This window comes from Cervus elaphus, chromosome 33 (assembly GCF_910594005.1).
Source record: "Cervus elaphus chromosome 33, mCerEla1.1, whole genome shotgun sequence".
In the NCBI taxonomy this organism is placed as follows: domain Eukaryota; kingdom Metazoa; phylum Chordata; class Mammalia; order Artiodactyla; family Cervidae; genus Cervus; species Cervus elaphus.
In genome coordinates this window covers 57,598,443-57,618,071 of record NC_057847.1, presented here as the reverse complement: position 1 = coordinate 57,618,071, position 19,629 = coordinate 57,598,443, and the positions used below count along the sequence as shown (strand labels likewise).

The 19,629-nt window shown below is 34.2% G+C and overlaps 1 protein-coding gene across 1 annotated transcript in view; it reads right to left on the bottom strand.

Moving 5' to 3' along the window:
- Nucleotides 1-19,629, bottom strand: part of LRP1B (LDL receptor related protein 1B) — a 2,070,284-nt gene that overhangs the window by 732,317 nt on the left and 1,318,338 nt on the right. Inside the window, exon 23 of the mRNA XM_043894665.1 lies at nt 16,138-16,383. Coding sequence (XP_043750600.1) covers nt 16,138-16,383 — 246 coding nt within the window. The remainder of the gene's footprint in view (nt 1-16,137; nt 16,384-19,629) is intronic.

The window sequence follows — 19,629 nt, the reverse complement described above, 5'->3', positions numbered from 1 at the left end:
ACCTGGGTTCAATCCCTGGGTTGGGAAGATCCCCTGGAGAAGGGAAAGACTGCCCATTCCAGTATTCTGGCCTGGAGAATTCCATGGACTGTGTAGTCCATGGGTTTGCAAAAAGTTGGACACGACTGAATGACTTTCACTTTCACTTTCAAGCCAAATTAAAAAACAAACAAACAAACAAAAAAACAAATGCACATTAGCAACGATTTAAAAAAAGTAAATAAATAAAAGACAGATTTGAGAATAAAAATATTAAGAAATATTTAGAGTGCATAAAGATATTTAATGACTTCAAAAAAGGAACAGTATATAGTGTAATTAGATAGAGATAGACAAATAAACAATGCCCTGAAGATTTTGCATCTACATGAATTAATTTATAAATTTACTATAATGCTGCTTATTTAACTTATATGCAAAGTACATCATGTGCAATGCTGGGCTGGATGACTCACAAGCTGGAAACAAGATTGTAGGAGAAATATCAATAATCGGATATGCAGATGATACTACCCTAGTGGCAGAAAGTGAAGAGGAGCTAAAGAACCTTTTGATGAAGGTGAAACAGGAGAGTGAAAAAGCTGGCTTAAAACTCAACATTCAAAAAAATTAGATCAAGGCATTGGGCCCCATCACTTCATGGCAAATAGATGGGGAAACAATGGAAATAGTAACAGACTTTATTTTCTTGGGCTCCAAAATCACCATGGATGGTGACTGCAGCCATGAAATTAAAAGACACCTGCTCCTTGGAAGAAAAGCAATGACTAACCTAGACAGTATATTAAAAAGCAGAAACACCACTTTGTTAACAAAGGTCCATATAGTCAAAGCTATGTTTTTTCCAGTAGTCATGTATGGATGTGAGAGCTGGACAGTAAAAAAAGGCCGAGCACTGAAGAATTGATGCCTTCAAACATGTGGTGCTGGAGAAGACTCTTGAGAGTACTTTGGACAGAAAGGATATTAAACCAAGTCAATCCTGAAGGAAATCAACCCTGAATATTCATTGGAAGTACTGATACTGAAGCTCCAATACTTTGACCCCCTGATGTGAAGAGTTGGCTCATTGGAAAAGACCCTGATGCTGGGTAAGATTGAAGACTAGAGCAGAAGAGGGTGGCAGAAGGTGAGATGGTTAGATAGCATCATTGACTCAGTGAACACGAGTTTGAGCAAACACTGGGAGACAGTGAAGGATAGGGAAGATAGGGAAGCCTGGTGTGCTGCAGTCCATGGGGTCCCAAAGAGTTGTACGTGATAGTGAAGGAATAACAACAAATGATGCAACAAAATTAAAAATCTAATTCTTTAAAATGATACTAGATAATTCTAAAGATTACTTTCAAAATTGGGCTTCAACAGGAAGCTGCATCCTGTTAATTCAAGGGAAATATGTAAAAGTGAATAAGTCCAACAGGTATTAAAATATATTATTATTTAAATATAAAATACTTTGGTAATGACCCATAACTGACTACAAGGCAGAGAAATATGATAGCTTTGGGGTCAGTACTAGGGAAAAGGGGATCACAAAGATTCTGACACTACTGAACAACTGAAACTAGGAAAAAATTACATTGGAAAATTTTCTGACTTAAAAAATAATTCCCAAGTGACTTAACATATTTAAAATGATAAATAAAAGCATAAAAAATAGAAGTAAATATAGAAGCAATATTTTTAGTATGCTAGAATGGGAAAAGTCTTTCTGAGCTTAATAAAAATCATAGAAGACCTAAAGAAGGATGTTTAATGTATATTGAAGAAATTGTAGGAGAAAAATTGTAGTGAAAAAAGTCAAAAGACAAATGGCAAACTAGGCAAAATATCTACATTATAATAAAGGACTAAATTATTTAAAATATATGAGCTCCTACATATTGACAAGAGAAAATATTCATGTAAATAAGGCACAAAGGACATTAAAAAGAAAATTCATAGAAGGAAAATATAAGCAAGGTCAAAATATTAAAAAGTATTCAATACTCTCATAAAATGATAAATGGATTTTAAAACTGAAAAATTTTCATAGACACTGTATTGGTTAAAGTGTTGACAAAAGGCCATCTGATATAATGATAATGAAGTATAAGCCCTATACAGTGCTACTGGACAATATTCATCAAAAGTTTAAACATATATTCTCCCCTTGATCCATTTATAAAAATAGAATTATACATATAAATGTTTGCAGACAAGGATGGAAATCCTTTGCAATATCATTTATGGTAGCAAATGATTAGGCAACATAAATGTTCACCAATAGATGGCTGGATAAATAATGTATGATCTAGTCACAAAGTGTAATAATATAAGGTCATATAAATGAATATGATTAATATGCATATGTTAATATGCAATAATTTCCAATATTTTGTAAGTAGAAAATGGTAAGATGTGAATTATATATGCATCAGATACTACCATTTGAGTTAAAAAGTGAAAGATTCTTATAGACTTATGTGTAGGTAAATCACAGAATACATCATGAAAGATTAATGAAGTAATGCTGTTACTTCTGCCACAGGAAGGATAATGAGCTCAGAGTAGGAAGAAAACTATTTCTTATCTAATTCTGCATAGGTTCAACTTTTTGGCATTGAGATTTATTTCCTATTAAAACTATTTTATGAATGAAAATTTTAACTAGTAATAGAAGGAATTATTATATCCAGTAAGCTTCTAAGAAATACTCATAAATGAAACAAGAATTGTTTGGGTATGACATATATGCTTTTCCCCTCAGGAGAACTCATATTTAAGATAGCATTTACTGCTCTTGGGCTTCCCTAGTAGCTCAGCTGGTGAAGAATATGCCTACAATGCAGGAAACCCTGGTTTGATTCCTGAGTCAGGAAGATCCCCTGGAGAAGGGACAAGATACCAACTCCAGTATTCTTGGGCTTCCTTGGTGGCTTAAGTAAGTAAAATCGCTCAGTCATGTCTGACTCTTTGCGACCCCATGGACTGTAGCCTACCAGGCTCCTCTGTCCATTGGATTTTCCAGGCAAGAGTACTGGAGTGGGTTGCCATTTCCTTCTAACCAATGTTTATTAAGAAAAAATGCTGAATATCAGTAAGAACAGCAAACTTTGTGACATTTTAATAAGCACCAATCTCCATTACTCAGTCATTAAAAAGAATGAAATAATGACATTTGCAGGAACTTGAATGGACCTAGGGATTATCATACTAAGTGAAGTAAATAAGACAGAGAAACACAATTATCATGTGATATAATCTACATGAGTTTGGGTAAACTCTGGGAGTTGGTGATAGATAGGGAGGCCTGGCGTGCTGCGGTTCATGGCGTCCCAAAGAGTCGGACACGACTGAGTGACCGAACTGAACTGAACTGAACTGATAATCTACATGTAAAATATTTTTTAAAAAATTATTCAAATGAAATTATTTATAAAGCAGAAACAGATTTATAGAGAATGAACTTATGGTTACCAGCAGGGAAGGGTGGCTGGGAGGGATAGATTGCGAGTTTGGAATTGATATGTACATACTAGTATATTTAAGATAGATAACCAAGGACCTATTCCGTTTTAATGAAATGTCCAGAATAGGCAAATCTACAGAGACAGAAAATAAACTAGTGGTTGCCAGAGTCACATGTAGGGGTTTATGGGGAGTGATTTCTAATGACTGTGGGGTTTGTCGAGGGTGATTAAAATACTCTAAAATTAGACAGTGGTGACAGTTGTATTACTCTCTAAATATACTATAGACCACTGAATTGTATATCTTGATGTATCTGTCATAAGAAAAAAGAAATATGGTAATAAGTGTGGAAATTTATAAAAAGTAAAGAACTGTACATATGCTATTTTTAATCCACTGTTAACTAAAAATCATGTATTTTTACATCATTTGATTAATCTGTATAAATAAACTCAACTCTGAAAATTGTTCTATCTATATAAGGAAAGACAATATAGCATTCTGACAGTTTAATGTTTTTCTTCTCTGTATACTTATGCCAGTTGACTAGAGTATTCAAACACACAAAAAATAATATTTAAACTCAAGAATTCAGAAAATATAAAAAGAATTAACTCACAGGAATTAGGAAGAATATAATCAATAAAACTATAGAACTTGATAAAATAGAGAAAAACAGATGATCAAAAAAGACTTCTTTTGGTTTGTTGTTACTATTTCCTCCTTGAGAGAATAATGAAAGCTGAAATCAATAACCCAATATGATATTTTACATACTACTGGGAAATTATGCAGACTAGTTTTAAAAATTACAGGTCTCACAATGGTCTTTTCTTTAATGAAAACAAACAGAAACTCTATATAAAACCTTTAACAATAAAACACAAGTAATAAATTTTAGGTGATTCAATTTTGATATAGATATATAAACTTCTTTTGAGGCAAACTTAATTTGAAATGAGTATCAACAAAAGGTGAAGCAGTCATCATTTTTACAGTCTTCTAACAATTTTTTCCAGTATACTAGCTCCTGTCTAGTGAGTGACTGAATTTAACAGCTCAGGCCAGTACATCACACTCTACAAAGAAGTGGCTTGGAATTTTTCTATTTTAGCATATTATGAGATTATATACACACCAAAAAAAGGTTACAATTTACAATTTATAGTAATGAATTTCATGTTTATAAACATAGCACATCAGAAGTAGCTTTTTAAAAATGTTCAAAATATTGTAATTTTCTATCTGTAATTCTCTTTTCTTTGATTTTCTTTTATTGCCATTTCAGGTTTGCACAATAATTTTTACAAGATAGAATATGAAAGCAATAGATGACTTGTCTAAGGAAAAGAGTCCCTCTATAGTCCTCTTAGGGCAAATTGTGATTATAACTCTACAGCTAGCAATTCTATATAAATAGCTCCTAATTCTTTTTCATACATATAATATTAAACACAAAATGATATTATAGTTACAGTGTTTTCTCTCTATTTCAGAATTTTTACTGTCTTCTCTGCTCTCATATATAAGAATATATTTGGATTTCTCTCTTCCCATATCAGATACATTTCTTTTACACAGTAGACACTCACTAAGTAATAAATGATCTATCATTTCTCTAGCTCAATATATATGACTAGTACCTTTTCTCCATTAATTCAGCTCTAGCTATGCTGGGAATGAATGATAGTCAAGCATTACTGAAGAGTGATATATATGAAGGCAGAGGATAGAATCTATAGAATGAAGGGTAGAATAGACTTTTAAGTGGCAAGAATCTACATTTGATGTCTGTTTGTGTATATGAAAGAGAAAGTCAGAGGCCAAGAGAGAGGGAGAGCAGAAGCACAGGGCTCCCCTGGCCATCTAGTGGCTGAGAATCTGCCTGCCAATGCAGGGGACATGGGTTTGATCTGCTCCAGGAAGATTCCACATGCAGCGGAGCAGCTAAGCCTGTGCATCACAACTACTGAGCCTGTGCTCTAGAGTCTGGGGGCCACAACCACTGAAGCCTGCAACACCCTAGAACCTGTGCTCCACAACAAGATAAGCTACAGTCATGAGAAGCCCACACACCGCACCTAGAGAGTAGGCTCTGCTGTCTACAACCAGGGACAATCCATGCTCAGCAATGAAGACCGAGCACAGCCAAAAATAAATAAATAAATAAACCTTAAAAAAAACAACAACAACAACTTGTGTAAACCATTAGAAACAAAATAGCTTGACTGCAAATGCACCGGGGTAAGGGACTATACGACATGGCCCAGGGCCTTTTGCTTGGTTTCATTTAATAAATATTTGTGATTACATAAGTAAATGAATGAATGATTTTCAGAATCAATGAATAAATAGCTAGCCCAGAAGACACTGAATATGGAGGTGATAAAAATTATTACTGAAAGAAGAAAAGAAATGGAGTAAAGAAAGAAGTGAATGAGAAAGGAGAATGATAAAGTGGACTTGGTTAGCAAAGGTCAATGTGAATGAAATTGATAGATGGATAACTGAATGGAGATGCTTGAAATGTCTAAAGTTTAGAACAGATGGCTAATTTCTCTGAATCAATAAGGGAAGGCAATAATCTTAACAGGAAAATAATCAAAGTAAATGAAGAGATGCAAAAGACTAACAGGTATATAGAGAAATGCCCCAATTCATACATAAATAATAAGAAAAAATACCAACTAAAGCAATGAAAATTATCACTATGCTCTTAACTCCTATATATTAGGGGGAAATATTAGAATGTTTGATAATTTTGAGCTGGCAAGGATGTGGGAACTTTGGACATGTATTGTTGGTGCAGATGTAGTCTGTTCAGTCACTCTAAAGAAAACTGGTTCTACTTATTCATTGTAAGTATAAGTACATCCCATGAGTTGGGTATTTTAGTCTTGAAAATTTTCAAGCAGATTTATAAAAACATAGATAAATCTGTGCCTATGGCAATGGTATTTGTGTAAAGATTGGGGATGATTTGAGTGAACCTATGTTGTAGAATGGATAAACAAAAACTGGTACTACATGTCACATGATTATACACAGTGGTTAGAAGCAACATATCAATTGTATTCATAGCACAGATGATAAAAGCACAGTAAAAATATATTGGTATTTTAAGTAATAAAGGGCATTTTTATATCCAATAAGCATTTACTACACAATTTCCATATATTTCAAAAGAAGTATAAAATAATTTGATTTAATCTCTGCCTTGAAAAAAAAAGTTTAGGTGTAAGTAATAGAAATAAGCTTATAAAACAGACTATTCAAAGACATCATAGGAATTTGAGGGCACATAGTATATAGAGATGACCTGGATCTTCAGAACAGCATGTAAAAGCTCCTGGAGTCAGGAGTAATGAAGTTCAAAAGCTCTTCTCTAGCATCTCTTTACTACAGGCTCTGAGTAAATGAAGTAATCATCTGGTCTTAGTTTCCATAGGTATACAAATTATATTACCTACCTACAAATAAATTACCTACGATATTTTAGATACTTGATAAATGGAAGCTATCAACAATGTTATAATTAACTTCCAGAAATGATTCATATGGATTTGGGGATTAACATATGTACACTACTGTATATAATATAAAACAGACAAACAATAAGGACCTACTGTATAGCACAGGGAACTATAATCAACATTTTCTAATAACTTACAAGGGAAAATAATTTGAAAAATAATATAGATGAAACTGAACCACTTTTTTGTTCACTTGAAACTGACACATTGTAAATCAACTCTACTTCCATAAAATAAAATAAAAAGAAAAAACAAACAAACAGAAAGAAAGAAATGATTTACAGAGGAGAGAGATGTGAATAGAGTATAGGATTCAAGTTTTCAGAGAGAATGCAGAAGATATCATCATACTTGATAGTCACACGTGACAAGGAGCAGTGTACACGAAGGAGATGGCAAAATGAAGTGATATATATGAAAGTCTTGGCCATCATGCATTTGCTATCATTAATAATGATGAAATCAGAGATAATGTGCATGGAGTGAAAACCCACAGTGGCAAAAACCGACACATCAGATAGAAGAGATTAAATGAACAAAAATGAAAAACGTCCTGAAGGGCAGGATGAAGGATTTGAGGTCCTTTTCATAATAAAGACTTATTTTAAAATCACAGATGTAGACTGACAGGCATAAATCTCACTTCATTAAGATAGTTAAAGGAATGGATGGCCAGATTATAAATGTCCTCCCTGCCCCCCCCCCACCAAATTCATTCTCCTGATTTCTTCACCTTTATCTTCCATTGTTCTCCAAGACAGACTATCTACTTATAAACATCATTTTATTCTTACTGTGTTCTTATTCTTACTAAATTCTTTCCATTAATTCTCATCTTCCAGATTAGATTACTTTTCTCTTTACAATAAAAACACCATATTCCTTCAACTTTTTAATATTTTACTTCTCACAAGCTGTCGAACAGCTCAGTTCAGTCGTGTCTGTCTCTCTGCAACCCCAAGCGACGCCAGGCTTCCTTGTCCATCAAAAACTACTGGAGTTTAGAAACAGGAGGATGACAAAAATTAGGCCAGAGTGAGTACTGGCATCGTCAAGACAATATGTGCAACTCCCAGTCTGTGCTGCAGTACAGATGGTTTTTTCATAGAATTAAAGTTTGGGTGCGAAACAATGTTTAAATTAAAAAAAAAAAAAAAAAGCCCAAGTTATAAATGGAGCTCCAAACCAACTATAACTCAATAAAAATATAAAATAAATGGAACTCTGAAAAAAGATGAAATAAATGGAGCTCCAAATCAACTATAACTCAATAAAACATAAAATAAAATGGAGCTTCAAAAATAAATGTAGAAAGTTTAGGTGATGGACACAGTGTACTAATAGGTGGTAACTATGTTTATACATTTTTATTTATATCCATGATCTCCTTTTTTAAAAAAAAAGGATATAAATTTTAAAATAGAATTTTAAAAATATTTAAGAAAATTTGATTAAAACAAAGAAATACATTGGTGAGTAAATCTAACCTAATCAGGCCAAGAGAAAATAAAGGAGGGATGCTTCAATGTTCTTTCTGATGTTATTAGAAATATGCTAATAATTTGTAAGTAGCCTACCTGCCAAACAGCAAAGAAACAAGAGATAGAAGAGAAATACAGTCAGTAGAAATATTCTGGGTTATTATAAGTAAAAATAAAATACTTAGGAGAAAGGTGATTAACAAATTATGTACTGAAGAGGAAATATATAGGGAACTGACAAAATGAAGTATCCAAGTGTCTAAGAGAAGTGAGGTTTACAGGCATATTAAATAAAAAATACAATCATTAAAAAATCTTTTGAAAATCATATTATAGTTAACTAATGAAATGTTAAAAGTGAACCTAGAAAAAAATAGAATAATTAGTTCAGCAATTCAGTCAAGGACAAAGTGCAAAAATTTAGGAAGAAATTATTAGAAAAGAGAAAATAATGAGACAACTACACAGGAAAATTCAAGAGGAAAATAAATGAGTGAGTCATGCTTCTAATTTGAGACAAAGAGTATTATTATTTTATTTTTAAAATGTCAAGAAGATTAATCACAGATATTGCATTCAATAAAAAGAACACATTTTAAAAAGAAGCACTCAGCTTAGGAATGATGGAAAAAAGGAACAAAAGAGAGCAAGAAAAAAGAAATTTTACTTTTAAAGCCCAATAGCTAATAGTCAATCCATTTTATTGAACTATGAATTTGCTCTAGGTTTTTCAAAAAGAAGTGATGTGAATAAAAGACAGAATCAATTTCTTTTTATATATGAAAATTGGTTTAAATAAAAAAATAACTTTTAATACCTAACAAAACCTTTGTTATCTGCAACAATATAAATGATGGCAATGGTATTTAGTATACTGTATAATAGGAAGGTGCTAAATTATTAGCAGGAAAATGTTTCCATGTAAGAAAAGCTCCATACTAATTTTATTTTATTTTTAAAATTAATTAATTTATTTTAATCAGAGGCTAATTACTTTACAATATTATAGTGTTTTTTGCCAAACATCAACATGAATCAGCCACGGGTGCACATGTGTTCCCCGTTCGAACCCCATTCCCACCTCCCTCCCCATCCCATCCCCCAGGGTCATCCCAGTGCACCAGCTCCGAACACCCTGTCTCATACATCAAACCTGGACTGGCAATCTGCTTCACATATGATAATATACACATTTCAACACTACCCTCTCAAATCATCCCACCCACCCCTTCTCCCACAGACTCCCAAAGACTGTTTTTACATCTGTGTCTCTTTTGCTGTCTCGCATATAGGGTCATCGTTACCATCTTTCTAAATTCATGTATATGTGTTAGTATATTGTATTGGTGTTTTTCTTTCTGACTTACTTTACTCTGTATAATAGGCTCCAGTTTCATCCACCTCATTAAAACTGATTCAAATGCATTCTTTTTAATGGCTGAGTAATATTCCATTGTGTCTATGTACCACAGCTTTCTTATCCATTTGTCTGAATTGGACATCTAGGTTGCTTCCATGTCCTGGCTATTGTAAACAGTGCTGCAATGAACATTGGGGTACACGTGTCTCTTTCAATTCTGGTTTCCTCAGTGTGTATGCCCAGCAGTGGGATTGCTGGGTCATATGGCAGCTTTATTTCCAGTTTTTTAAGGGGTCTCCACACTGTTCTCCTTAGTAGCTGTATTAGTTTGCATTCCCACCAACAGTGTAAGAGGGTTCCTTTTTATCCTCACCCTCTCCAGCATTTACTGTTTGCAGACTTTTTGATAGCAGCCATTCTGACAGGCATGAGATGGTACCTCATTGTGGTTTTGATTTGCATTTCTCTGATAATGAGTGATGTTGAGCATCTTTTCATGTGTTTGTTAGCCATCTGTATGTCTTCTGTGGAGAAATGTCTGTTAAGTTCATTGGCCCATTTTGTGATTGGGTCATTTATTTTTCTGGAATTGAGCTGAAGGAGCTGCTTGTATATTTTTTGAGATTAATTCTTTGTCAGTTGCTTCATTTGCTATTATTTTCTCCCATTCTGAAGCCTGTTTTTTCACCTTGCTTATAGTTTCCTTCAATCTGTAAAAGCTTTTAAATTTAATTAGGTCCCATTTGTTTATTTTAGCTTTTATTTCCATTGCACTGGGAGGTGGGTCATAGAGGATGCTGCTGTGATTTATGTCAGAGAGTGTTTTGCCTATGTTTTCCTCTAGGAGTTTTATACTTTCTGGTCTTACATTTATATGTTTAATCCATTTTGAGTTTATTTTTGTGTATGGTGTTAGAAAGTGGTCTAGTTTCATTCTTTTACAAGTGGCTGACCAATTTTTCCAGCATCACTTGTTAAAGAGATTGTCTTTTCTCCACTGTATATTCTTGCCTCGTTTGTCAAAGATAAGGTGTCCATAGGTGCATGGATTTGTCTCTGGGCTTTCTATTTTGCTCCATTGATCTATATTTCTGTCTTTGTGCCAGTACCATACTGCCATACTGTCTTGATGACTGTAGCTTTTTGTAGTATAGTCTGAAGTCAGGCAGGTTGATTCCTCCAGTTCCATTCTTCTTTCTCAAGATTGCTTTGGCTATTCAAGGTTTTTTTTGTATTTCCATACAAATTGTGAAATTATTTGTTCTAGTTCTCTGAAAAATACCATAGGGATTGCCTATAGATTGCTTTAGGTAGTATACTCATTTTCACTATATTGATTCCTCCAATGCATGAACATGGTATATCTCTCCATCTATTTGTGTCATCTTTGATTTCTTTCATCAGTGTTTTATAGTTTTCTATATATAGGTCTTTTGTATCTTTAGGTAGATTTATTCCTAAGTATGTTATTCTTTGTATCACAATGGTGAATGGAATTGTTTCCTTAATTTTCCTTTCTGTTTTCTCATTGTTAGTGTATAGGAATGCATGGGATTTCTGTGTGCTAATTTCATATCCTGCAACGTTACTATATTCATTGATTAGCTCTAGTAATTTTCTGGTGGAGTCTTTAGGGTTTTCTATGTAGAGGATGATGTCATCTGCAAAGAGTGAGAGTTTTACTTCTTCTTTTCCAATCTGGATTCCTTTTATTTATTTTTCTTCTCTGATTGCTGTGACCAAAACTTCCAAAACTATGTTGAATAGTAGTGGTGAGAGTGGGCACACTTGTCTTGTTCCTGACTTTAGGGGAAATGTTTTCAATTTTTCACCATTGAGGATAATGTTTGCTGTGGGTTTATCATATATGGCTTTTATTATGTTGAGGTATGTTCCTTCTATGCCTGCTTTCTGGAGGGTTTTTATCATCAATGGCTGTTCAATTTTGTCAAAGGCTTTTTCTTCACCTACTGAAATAATCATATGATTTTTATCTTTAAATTTGTTAATGTGGTGTATCACATTGATTGATTTGTGGATATTAAAGAATCCTTGCATCGCTGGGATAAAGCCCACTTGGTCATGATGTATGATCTTTTTAATATGTTGTTGGATTCTGTTTGCTAGAATTTTGTTAAGGATTTTTGTGTCTATGTTCATCAGTGATATTGGCTTGCAATTTTCTTCTTTTGTGGCATCTTTGTCTGGTTTTTGTATTAGGGTGATGGTGGTCTCATAGAATGAGTTTGGAAGTTTACCTTCCTCTGCAATTTTCTGGAAGAGTTTGAGTAGGATAGGTGCTAGCTCTTCTCTGAATTTTTGGTAGAATTCAGCTGTGAAGCCATCTGGTCAAGGATCAATCCAAGAAGAACATATAACAATTATAAAAATATATGCATCCAACATAGGAGCACCGCAATATGTAAGGCAAATGCAAACAAGTATGAAAGGGGAAATTAACAGTAACACAATAATAGTGGGAGACTTTAATACCCCGTTCACACCTATGTATAGATCAACTAAACAGAAAGTTAACAAGGAAGCACAAACTTTAAATGATTCACTGGACCAGTTAGACCTGATTGCTATCTATAGGACATTTCACACCAAAACAATGAATTTCACCTTTTTCTCAAGTGCACACAGAAACTTCTTCAGGATAGGTCACATCCTGGGCCATAAATCTAGCCTTGGTAAATTAAAAAAAATTGAAATCATTCCAAGCATCCTTTCTGATCACAATGTGGTAAGATTAGTTGTCAACTACAGGAAAAAAAACTATTAAAAATACAAACATATGGAGGCTAAACAACACACTTCTGAATAACCAACAAATCACTGAAGAAATCAAAAAAGAAATCAAAATATACATAGAAATGAATGAAAATGAAAACACAACAACCCAAAACCTATGGTACTCAGTAAAATCAGTGCTAAGGGGAAGGTTCATAGCAATACAAGGTTACCTCAAGAAACAAGAGAAAAGTCAAATAAATAACCTAACTCTACACTTAAAGCAACTAGAGAAGGAAGAAATGAAGAACCCCAGGGTTAGTAGAAGGAATGAAATCATAAAACTTAGGGCAGAAATAAATGAAAAAGAAACAAAGGAGACCATAGCAAAAATCAACAAAGCTAAAAGCTGGTTCTTTGAGAAGATAAATAAAATAGACAAAGCATTTGCCAGACTCATTAAAAAAAGAAAGAAAAAAAAAAAAAGGGAGAAGAATCAAATCAAAAAAATTAGAAATGAAAATGGAGAAATCACAACAGTCAACACAGAAATACAAAGGATCATAACAGACTACTATCAGCAACTATATGCCAATAAAATGGACAACTTGGAAGAAATGGACAAGTTCTTAGAAAAGTATAACTTTCCAAAACGAAACCAGGAAGAAATAGAAAATCTTAACAGACACATCACAAGCACAGAAATTGAAACTGTAATCAGAAATCTTCCAGCAAACAAAAGTCCATACTAATTTTAAAAGGTGAAATATAATTTTGCTTCTCTGTTAACTTTTAAACAAAACTAGGTGTGATACACAGCAATCTTAACAGTGATAAATGATATGGTACTATTAGATTTTCTTTCTAAGCTGAGAGTAGAAGGGGTCAATTCCATTAGAAGAGTTATCTTTGCACCTGGTAACTTATATTCAAAAGTTGAATTGTTCTAATATTTAACTTGAGTTAAACTGATTTCATACAGTATTGATTTCATAGAGTACAAAGCCGTAATAAGTCGATCATTTTGTCATCTGTATCCAAAAACCAGAAATGGAGCCAATTCTCTTGTAAAACATGATTATATGTCTAAGTTTGATCTATCATTCCCCTACTCCAAACATGTATATGAAATGGTTATTTTTATTTCAATAAACTGCTATTTTTTTTTTTGCTAATTTCGTTGTGTAAGAATTCTGTAAGAGAACAAGTCAAAGGAATGCTTGCTAAATTTATGCCTCTAGGACTCAAATTTTAACAGGAGAAAACAACTACAAGACAGCATTTGAAAAAAGTAATAAAATAATTTAATATTCTCTGAAGAAATCATCCTTTTAATTGCATATTACTTTATTAGATACTATGTAAAACACAAGAGAAAAATCTATAACTTGATTTCTGACTTCAAGACATCTATTGCTTTAATGGAGAAGTAAAAGAGTAAAGGAGGGAGATAAATAAAATTATAAATAAATAAATATGGCCATATATTTCTTTAGACAAATTCTAGATATAGAAAGGAGAAATAAGTGGAGTCAGCATGTTTGGAAGAAGACTCCATTAAAGAAGAAAGATTTGAGCTCGTAGGTTTTAAAAATATCCAGAATTTTTATGGAGGAGGAAATGGCAACCCACTCCAGTATTCTTGCCTGGGAAATCCCATTTACAGAGGAGCCTGGTGGGCTACAGTCTATGGGGTCACAAAGAGTCAGACACGACTGAGCAACTAACTCAGGGATTTAAATAATCGAAGGACTTGCTTTTCACTAGTTTTGTCCTTCATTCTGAGGTTTGAGGACAGTTCAAAGGTGAGCTTAGAGGCAGGTAAACACAATATTTGATTAGCTTCTGTCCTAAGGATATTTTGATGACTACAGTTGATTACGTTGAGCAAGAAATATTGAATTGTGGAGAAATCCCTTTCTCTCGTGAGATACAGCATTTGGTCTTAGTGATTATGTCCTTGTGACTAGGGTAGAGCTGCCTACCTGACACCGTTGAACATTGCAGTATATGCAAAGCCCCCCCCCCCCAAAAAAAAATATCCAGAATTTTTAGAAACAAAGAGGGAAAGTACAATCTAAGTAGAAGAAAAAAAGCAAAAAATGTTTATGATATATGGGTTCTTAGGAGCTTGAAGAAGCCTGGGTACTCCTAATCAGAAATTTTTAAAGAGTCCAAAAACAGTTAGAGAAAACTATAACAAAGGTAAAGAAAAATGAATCAAATATATTCAAGTACATTTATCATATCAACAAAAACAGTTTTTGATGGAGGAATATATGTGCTTTTTAAAATTAACACATTCAGTAACAAGATTAAGCAGTGGGTCAAATGACTCCCATTACTGAAGGAGCAGTGGTTTTCAAAGCCTGAAAGTAAGAGATTTTGAGATATTAGCAACAAGTTTTAACATGATATGAATATGTCTATTACTTCACAGTGATATTTCACAGTGGTCACTTCACAGAGATATAGTCATTGTTGCTGCTAAAAATTGGTCTGTGGCATACATTCACAACTGAAAGAAATGTTAACTTTCAGGGAGAGAGTAAAGAAAATAAAAGTGCAAAATTTTTCCTTAAGAAACTTCATGGACCCCCTCCAATTCTATCCATGGACCTCTTAGTGCCCAGTGAGTCAGACTAATAATCTAGAGAAGTTAATGGGAAACCACCACTCACTAAGCGCTGAACGAGTGTGAGGCATAGTAAAATTGCTTCTTGTCATTTTTGTAACATGCTATTGTTCTGGGCATTGATATTTGAAAGATGAGAAAACCAAAGCTGAAAAGTTTTGGGTGACCTGCCTGGGGTCAAATACACTGTGATTGCCAGCTACAGGATTAGATTTCAAATTTTGGCACGTTCCATAGCCTTCATTTGCTTTTCCTACTGTGGAATATGACCTAGAGAATCAGCAGAATGTCTTAAACGGGCAAGTAAGAGATGAAAACAGCCAGAGTTAAGCTGTTTTCAAGAGCAGTAGAGATACAGATGGTGGCTCAGACAGTAAAGAATCCGCCTGCAGTGTGGGAGACCCGAGTTTGATCTCTGATTTGGGAAGACCCCCTGAGGAGGGAATGGCAACCCACTCCAGTATTTTGCCAGGAGAATCCCCATGGACAGAGGAGCCTGGAGGGCTGCAGTCCATGGGGTTGCAGAGACTTGGACACGAATGACTAAGCACAGAGATTCAGATGAAGTGTGGGACAGGGCCAGACTTTATGGGGTTATAAAAAGCATTCAAAAATAAATAAAAGTAAATGCTTTGGAGCATAGAAAAATAAGCACCTGGGGAGCAAGATGACAAAAGCAGGTATTTAAAGAAAAGATAATCAGATGCCTTATAGTGGTAAAGGATTATTGTAATATTTTTGGTCCAAAAGATTTTGGTATAGGTCTAATATGGTGCATTATACTCTAATGCCTTTTCTAAAATTAATCAAATCCATTAACAATTTTCTGAATTGTTTTTGGGTTTTTTTCTAAATATCCATTCTTAAATACAGCAAGATACACAATACAGAAACACATACCACTTGCTAGTCTTAAACATAGCGAAACATACATCTACTTACCAACACTTGTGCAACTTTCACCATCCACATCCAGCTTCCACCCTTCATAACATGAGCACTTGACTGTCTGTTTGTGTTGTTCACACACTTGACTGCACTTTAGATGATTGCTACAATAATCTACAATTTCACACGTTTTATTGTCTCTGCCAAGTTGAAGTCCTTCAGGGCAGGAACAGACAATTCCTCTTCCAGGAATAACAGAACAGTGGTTGCTACAGCCTCCATTGTTCAGTGAACATTCATCTATAAAAGGAGAGGAACAGATAATAGGACATCATTAATTGTATTGTCCAATTAAATACTAATCATTGAACTCATTTTTTTAAGTATAGAATTAAAGATTATAAATAAATTAAGATCTTTTCAGATTTTTTTTAAATTTAGTCCTAAAGTGGTAGGGATGATGAAAAATGTATCCAATGATCAAATAGAATTCTATATGATACAAATTGGCTGCCCATGTGGTGTTAGTGGTAAAGAATCTGCCTGCCAGTGCAAGAGAGGTAAGAGATGTGGGTTCGATCCCTGGATTGGGAAGATCCCCTGGAGAAGGAAATTGCAACCCATTCCAGTGTACCTGCCTGGGAAATCCCATGGACAGAGGAGCCTGGTGAGCTGAAAAGAGTCAGACATGACAAGCATAGCACAGGCTAATGATATAAATTGGGAATGGAACATTTACATTTCTCTAAATTTTAGAGTACACTTTATTGTACTCCATAGAACTGAAGTGAGTTAAGTGTTTCTGTTATTACTGGAAAGATTATGCTCAGTCTTTTAGCAATTATGCAAAATCAGAATTTTGGAGCTTCCAAAAGAGACACACATATACTGAAGACCTGAAAATTTGATTATCACAGTGTTTATAAATACGCAGGCACATGCATATATATGTGTATGTATATATCTATGTATTGTTTTCTACATCTATAGTCTGATTTAAAATTATAATCCAGAATGGATTAGTTTATCCTTTACTGACTACAGATATTTATTTAGGTAAATTACACATTGTACCTCATATATTTATTATTATTATTAATTCAATGAGGACATGGAAATAGAATAAACAATACACAAAAATACTTGACCTGGCATTTTGGGTTGAAATGATAAGCAACTAACATTGACTGCACAGATGATAATAGTTTGATAAAGAAATAATTTTTCTTGAAGGCACTTATTTATCATTACACATTAGATACATTTATCATTCTACTTCATCACAAAATTGTAGGATCTATGAGAATATACAAACATCCTTTCTGTTTACCATGTATATCCCATATATATACCATATATTCCATGTATATCCCATACTCTAGCATACAGTAGGCAGTTAAAAATACATATTGAATAACAAAATTTAACAAAATCATCCAAAAGCACACAACTGTCCCTAAATTGATCTAGTGTCTGTCCACCTGGAAAATTTCAAAGTATCATATTTATGCACTTGACAAAAATAGCCGGCAATTATTTTTGCAACCATTATATTAACTCTTGCTATATATTACTATATTCAGTTCAGTTCAGTCACTCAGTCGTGTCCAACTCTTTGCGACCCCATGAATTGTAGCACACCAGGCCTCCCTATCCATCACCAACTCCCGGAGTTTACTCAAACTCATGCCCATCGAGTCGGTGATGCCATCCAGCCATCTCATCCTCTGTCATCCCCTTCTCCTCCTGCCCCCAATCCCTCCCAGCATCAGGGTCTTTTCCAATGAGTCAACTCTTCGCATGAGGTGGCCAAAGTATTGGAGTTTCAGCTCCAGCATCAGTCCTTCCAATGAACACCCAGGACTGATCTCCTTTAGGATGGACTGGTTGGATCTCCTTGCAGTCCAAGGGACTCTCAAGAGTCTTCTCCAACACCACAGTTCAAAAGCATCAATTTTTCGGTGCTCGGCTTTCTTCACAGTCCAACTCTCACATCCATACATGACCACTGGAAAAACCATAGCCAGATACATTTATCATTCTACTTCATCACAAAATTATGACCAGATGGACCTTTGTTGGCAAAGTAATGTCTCTGCTTTTTAATATGCTATATTAGGAGTCTATTAACAAGGACAAAATAAGTCTTGTCTTCCTTGGCTTTAAAAATATTTGAGTAGTTTTCAAAGTGTGTTCATTTAGGTGTATTTTTAGACATACTGAAAAGGAATATTGTTCAATGATTTGTGAATTGCAATAATATTTTCTTATATAGCTCTAATATGTTTTGTTCTCTATGGAAATTCACCCAGTTCAAAAATTTGGACTGGAAAGTTAAGGCTTTCAAAAATATTCTCTGCAGATTTAAAAATTCTTTATGGGTCAACTATTCTTCACATTTATCACCATAAAAGATGTTACAGCAATAAGAAAAGAAAAATAACTACATCAACTGCTGTCTCTAAGAATTCAATTCAAGTTTGGTATTATTTTAAAGAAAAAAGAGATTCATTTCTTGGTTCCTCCAAGTATGTTTGTTCACCTATAATCATAATCATTTCAAAATAGCAGTCGTTTTAAAGTATTTGCCCCATTTTAGTTCAATTGACATTCTTTTTCAAGAGAATTACTGTAAAGTAATGTCATCATACACAGCAGGTGAAAAAAAATTGTTACAATGCTTTTAGCTTATTTCAAGTATGATTGTTCACTCACTATTCAAATGTCTCTTTCTGATACTACCTTTAGAATTAAGTCATAGATTTTAGGATAAACGCAAATTCACATTGAAATTTGCAAATTAACATATATAATTGAATGGCAATATTAGTATCACTAGCCCCTTGCCAATTTTCCCTTAACCCTAAACCTATCATCCTGTAGCTTCTTTTAAATTTTTGTTACCTGAGAAAGATGCTCTCATTGACCAAACTTCAGTCAAGAGTCTCTTAATCTTCCTTTTAGCTAGTCCTCGGTCTTGGCCAGTAAAAACTGCAGACTCTCAGCACAAACAATTTCATTGTCTAATGTTCTCCCCATCCCCTTGCTCTCAACCCAATAAAAGACTTAGATACATAGTAAAGTTTCTAAAAGCTCATAGCAGCATCCTTAGAATGATTTCAGCCCCCCTTATGTGCCCGCCTGAGAAAGCTCCATGACTCCATGGAGCTGTCAGGAGAATTCATTGTTTGTTTCAGCCACAACCTGATGATAGGCAGACAACCCCCTGAACCCCATATTAGAGCAATTATTTTTGAAAGTTTGCAATATAAATCCTTTTTTTTTTTCTCTCTTTTGCACCCTTGCCATGTAAATCTTCTACCACACAGAGTGTTTTTTGTTTTGTTTTGTTTTTTGAGCACCTGCAAGTCACCTTTTGAAATATAAACATTCAAAGAGATAACTCACTCAGTCTTACTCCCAGCCCTTTTGAGCATCTTGCTCTGATTTGTATCACTGACTCCAGTCCTAAGGGATTCCCTGGTGGCTCAGTGGTAAAGAATCCATCTGCCAATGCAGGAGACTCAAGTTTGATCCCTGGGTTGG